The sequence below is a fragment of the Mesitornis unicolor genome, unplaced genomic scaffold (genome assembly GCF_000695765.1).
Source record: "Mesitornis unicolor isolate BGI_N332 unplaced genomic scaffold, ASM69576v1 scaffold26354, whole genome shotgun sequence".
Classification (NCBI taxonomy): Eukaryota; Metazoa; Chordata; class Aves; order Mesitornithiformes; family Mesitornithidae; genus Mesitornis; species Mesitornis unicolor.
The window spans coordinates 96,602-102,088 of record NW_010181455.1 but is presented as its reverse complement, the minus strand read 5'-3'; the positions used below and the strand labels follow the sequence as shown (position 1 = coordinate 102,088).

The 5,487-nt window shown below is 30.8% G+C and overlaps 1 protein-coding gene across 1 annotated transcript in view; it reads right to left on the bottom strand.

Moving 5' to 3' along the window:
* Positions 1-272: 272 nt before the first annotated feature.
* Positions 273-5,487, bottom strand: part of LRRIQ1 (leucine-rich repeats and IQ motif containing 1) — a gene marked incomplete at its 5' end in the record, with an annotated part of 101,690 nt that continues 96,475 nt past the window's right edge. Inside the window, one exon of the mRNA XM_010183442.1 lies at positions 273-412. Coding sequence (XP_010181744.1) covers positions 273-412 — 140 coding nt within the window. The remainder of the gene's footprint in view (positions 413-5,487) is intronic.

Below are 5,487 nucleotides of genomic sequence, written 5' to 3'. Positions count from 1 at the left end.
CACATGGACATATAAGCAATTGAAAACACAAACTATGGGAACTTACTGACAGGTATAAAACACTTTGACAAAAAAACCCAAAAAACAACAAAACTGAAAAAACCCCACTGCAACTATGTATAATAAAAAAAGGTTAACAGTAGTTAATGGAAACTGTTTATACTGGTAATAAATGAGAATCCCAAAATTTATATTCACAGGCTTAAAAAGAAACAGTTTTACATATACTCTCCATATTTGATTAAATTAACCAGTTAAATTATCTCCAATGTTTAGCTAATATTTTTAAGCTTTTGCCTTTTTTTGCCTGCTCCCCATCCTCCACTGAGCTGCATCGGATGATCTCGAAATGATATCCGTTCTTTATGAGAAGGACCCAAACATGATTTTTCTGGAGTAGATATATTCTTTTCTAAACAATAAACAGACATGTGAAATTAAAAACCAAGCAAACAAAACTCCCTGAACTTCACTGCATCATACCCTTTTAAAGATAATACTATACATTAATATGTCTAATTTGATAACATCCATCTTTTATAATTAGGTATTGCTCAGTTTTAAAAGTAATACAAGTATTTTAACAAAGTAGTACTTTTTAAAAACAAACTCCTTATCAAAATAAACAGTAACATTACTACACAGAATTATAATATAAAAGTGTCACTAACTGTCCATTTTTAACATATTTTAAACACATATAGAGATAAGGAATGTCTTTCACAGAGAATCTAGTAACACCATTCAACCTTCAAGTGGATGGACAACTAGTGCAGAAGATATATCTCATTATCAGGTTATTGTTTTACTATATTAGGCCAAGTGAAAGAGACATTTGTTTTTTTGAAAGCCCAGGAATACTTAAACTTTGATGCTGAATGGTGCCACAGCAAATTTAAGCATACATTGAAATACATTAAATTATCACTTTCACTGTCATGCGTAGAGATGCTTCAGTACTTTAGACAATAGTTTCAACAAAATGCTTAAGAAAATTATTTAAATAAAATAACCAGTAGACCTGATCAACTATACAATATTTATTTTACAAGAGAAAACACTTTACAGATGGTAATATCTCTCTTCGACTTCTGTAAAGAAGAAAGCATCTGTGGAAGACAACTCTGCAAAAGACTGATATGATGTTCACAGTACAGTAGTTTTATAGATTTATATATATATGTGTATAAAATTAGCATGCTATCTTGGATTATCAAATTAAAAAAGTACAAACATCTTTTTGCACCTATCAAACTAGAAGATTAATAACTACATATTTTTATATTTTTGATATTTTAACTTAGTACTTTTCAATAGCACAATTAAATTTCTTTTTTTTAACAACTCAAATAGTAGCAGATATCTCTATGCAGAAAGGCTTTTGCTAAAGAACAAATAACAAAATTATTCAATCAAGCAGTACACTTTCCATTATTCTTTTGACTGGGAACTGTAACGTATTCATTGAAGGCTGAAATCCTCAAATTAGGTGGTTAATTCAGTGAAGCTTCAAAATAAATCTAACATGGTAAGAATATTAAAAAAGAAATGCATTCCTTCTTTAATTTAAAGAGAAGCTTTCTGAAGTTGCAAACACTGTTGAATAAAAAATAATTAAAATGGGAATAATTTATTTGTTTTATAAGAAAAGGTAAGCAGCTATTGCATGTTTACAGTGGAAGTTTGGGGCCAATTTATGCTTGAGCCTGACTTTCTTATGCACTCATATTCAAGGTGGTATGATAAAAATAAACTAGAAATACTAGTTATTTAGTTAGAAATACTAGTTATTTACCTCTGTATTTTGACAAAACAAATATTTTATTACATTATTTAAAAACATAATAAATAGAAATGTCAGAACAAAAACATCAATAATAAAAGTGAAAATTAGTTTAGAAGTGATACAGTCAATGTAGCAAAAGAAGTCAACCACATCCTAACAGTCTAATCTGGATTATTTCTACATTAACAGCCTCACTTGTTTATGAACCTGTCAGTACTGCTAAAGATTATTTTCATGATGGGCTTCAGAAATCTGTAAATGTCAATTTTTCTGGCTTTCCACGTATAACTATATGTAATTCATTGGAAAGGATATATTGGCCTTCAATTACTATGAAATTTACATTATTATTCTGTTAAAAAATCCCTGAAGACTTGCTGTAATTTGCCACAAGAACCTTGCGAAAAGTCTTCATAAATTACTAATATATCTTTTATTCTGGCAGAGTTACAGCATGAATCATGCTTGTCTAAACTTCAGAGTCATAAGTTCACAATTTTTATTTTTTTTAATTTTTAATTGTAACTGATCTATGCATTGTTTAGAGGGTAGTATAGTCAAATATTTTGTGAGTAGAATGTCATAATTTATCAATCTTGAGTTCTTATAAACTGTCTGATGAAGCAATGTTTTAGATGTCTCAGGATCTATAGACACTCAGTAACAGAGCAGGATAAATTCCTCAGCCTGAAGGTAATGTCACAAAACCCTGGACACACTAAAGATGTAAACTCTTTGCTTCCTTGACTGCAGATTTAACAAATATGAGGCTATCCCAAAGTCTGACAGTCACAGCTCTCTTTCTCTTTATCTACCCTGAAGTGCTGGTTAGATTTCCTAGGATCTGCTTTAAACTTTGCTGTACAGTTGTGACCTAGACAAACTAAATGAATGCATAGACTACTCTGTATTCATTCTTTCCTTTCTATACACAGTTCTCAGCACTTTAGGCTAAATACAATAAAACTATTTTAAGGAATGATTAACTAATTTAGAATGAAATATCTATAAGACAGATTTTTTGTAAATCACTGCAAGTCACTCCCTTTGCATTTCCCATCTTCCCATCTTTGAAATGGGCATAATTATGCTTGCTCTTCTGATAAAGCACTTTTGATATCTACTAACTAGTAGTAAGAGATTGGCATTATTAACAGCATTGCTGTTCCAGTTATTGGTCTAACTGGAGTGATGAAAGACAGAACTGGCATGGAGATCCAACAGCCTATTCCCTGAAAATGAATTCTCAAACACAGATATTAGGCAGATCGACATATAAGCATAGTGAAATTTGCTTACTTGTATTCATATCATACCCAATTCTCAGACATTATACTTACAGACTGCTAGTAGCTTACATGTTAATTATGACTGAGAAATTGTGGCATTAAGCAAAGAAACACCTTATTTACAACGAAGGTATTAGTCAGATATGAGAAAGATTTCAATTGCAGTTCTTTCTTCTAGAGTTAAACGCAAGAACAAACAGAAAGAAAAATGAAAATATAGGAATGCAATGCATTGCAAATATAGGACTTACCTGATTTATCATACACGTGCCCACAAATTACTATGCCTATTTTTAATTCTGGTCTTTTGCTATTTCAGTGAAAATCTAGATATGAACACTCTTCTGGTGAAATAAGAGCAGCTTTGTACTGAAATATAAAGTAAGAATCTAGGCAGAGCCTTGCAAGAAGTAAAAATATTACACGTAAATTAAAACTAAACCTCAGTTATTTTGTCAATACTGTGTTTACAACAGGTTTTCTGATTCTACAGCATTCAAATAGACAATTTTTTCCTTCAGAAATACTCAGTAAAGACAACTTCATTAGCAAATGGTTAGAATTTTATCTAGACTGAGGGGATGAGGGAAGACAAGGGAGTCTGGTAAGGGGTAACAATATCACTTTGAATTAAGAGGCTGAATGAAGAAATGTTTCTTAAAAATGCAGCCTTGTTTTTCTAAAAAGAATCCCCCCAAAAATATTGAAATTAATAGTTGAGTGAATCCTTGTTATATTTCTTTCATTTGTATTTGTTGTCTTTATTTCTATTTTTTCTGTTTCACTTCTTCTCCTTGGATGTGAATACATTTGTACGTGCTCAGGGGAAGACACGCAATTTTACTGCTTTATGGGATTTTTTATTTTAAGAAAAGGGGAAAAATAATGAAAAGTGAGGAGGATACTTAGTTCAATGAATATAAAAACAAAGCAAATATTCACCAAAAATGATTGATAGCAAATGAAACTATTTTCTATTTCTTAAAATATTCTACCAAGCATACACCTGAAGTGTTGCAAGGTCAGATATTCAGGTATTAAATTATTAAAAATCTCTGTGAGATCCTTTAACTATTCTTCAGGGCGTACTTTACTTGAAGGTCTTACTTTACACCTCAATAGTTTTTTTGAGAGAGTTTATAGCTTTCTCTTACAGCATCACAAATGTTGTGAACAGTTTTACAGTAAGTTGGGATTTCCAATACCTCAAATTTTTTGCTAAATAGAAACGTGTCTTGCAAATGAATAGTACATTTATAAGCATATATGAGTGAATAAAATTACTATTATCAGAACTTTTTACTGGTAAAATAAAAGGCAACTTTTACAGTTCTATTTTGCTATAAACATAAAGAGATATGCAAGGCATATTTTTCATTAATATGCACACATAACTACACAGGTATGCATACATACACACACAGAGGTATGCATATGTGTATTTTTGATTTATGACTAATTGTAAGCATGATCATAATACTTTCTTTTCATGTTATGTTCCATGTGTATATTTGTAGTAGGCCTTACCCAAAGGCAACAACAGAAAGATTCGCATTGTTTCAAGTCCATATATAAGTATCTTTACTAAATATAAATTATAGTTATGTTGGTTTTACTTTATAAAGTACTGATATTTTTGATAACTATAATAAGAAACAAAAATGTTTACCATTACTTGTACTAGAATTAAATAGAACCTGGCAAATTTATTAAGTATAATTTAACATGATGCACAGTTACTCTAATACCTGCTCATATGGGAACAAAATCTTAGCCAAGAAAAGCAATTTAATTTCTCCTATTCCAAACTAGGCTGTGGAAGGCAGGCTGTAACAGTTATTTACTGTGCTTTCATTTAATTTTAATATTTGACTATATGAAGCTCCAGTATAGTCTGAGAGGTTTTCAGGTGCCTGTATATATCAAATTACCATTTCTTTTGAGTATGTGCTGAAAGCTTGTCTTGGGTTAAGTTAACATGCTTCTATTTCTAAGCAGTCACTTTTCTGTTGTTTAATCTGTTTTCTGCTATTGATTTGTTCTGGTCTTTTTTGGTTAAAGCCTGGCTCTTTTAACAAATGTCAAGGTTTACATATTCTCTGTTTTGATAAGTAATGCAATATGTAAAATGCTTTGAATGAAATTCTTGGTGTCCAAGAAGAAAAGCTTTGTTAAACAGGTTATGATAGAAATTTTATGATGTATAGTAGACGTCATAGGGCATTTATCGATACACCTAACATTGTGTGTCTGGAGATATAATTTATTTCAAAGTCCTTACCATATTGTATTACTTAAGAGCAAATACAGCATAAGAAGGCATGGAGGAAAAACTCCAATGTTTTAATGAAAGTGACCAGAACGAATCCTTAGCAGCAAAGCATTTACATCAATTTAAGCTCTGGAAAGAAG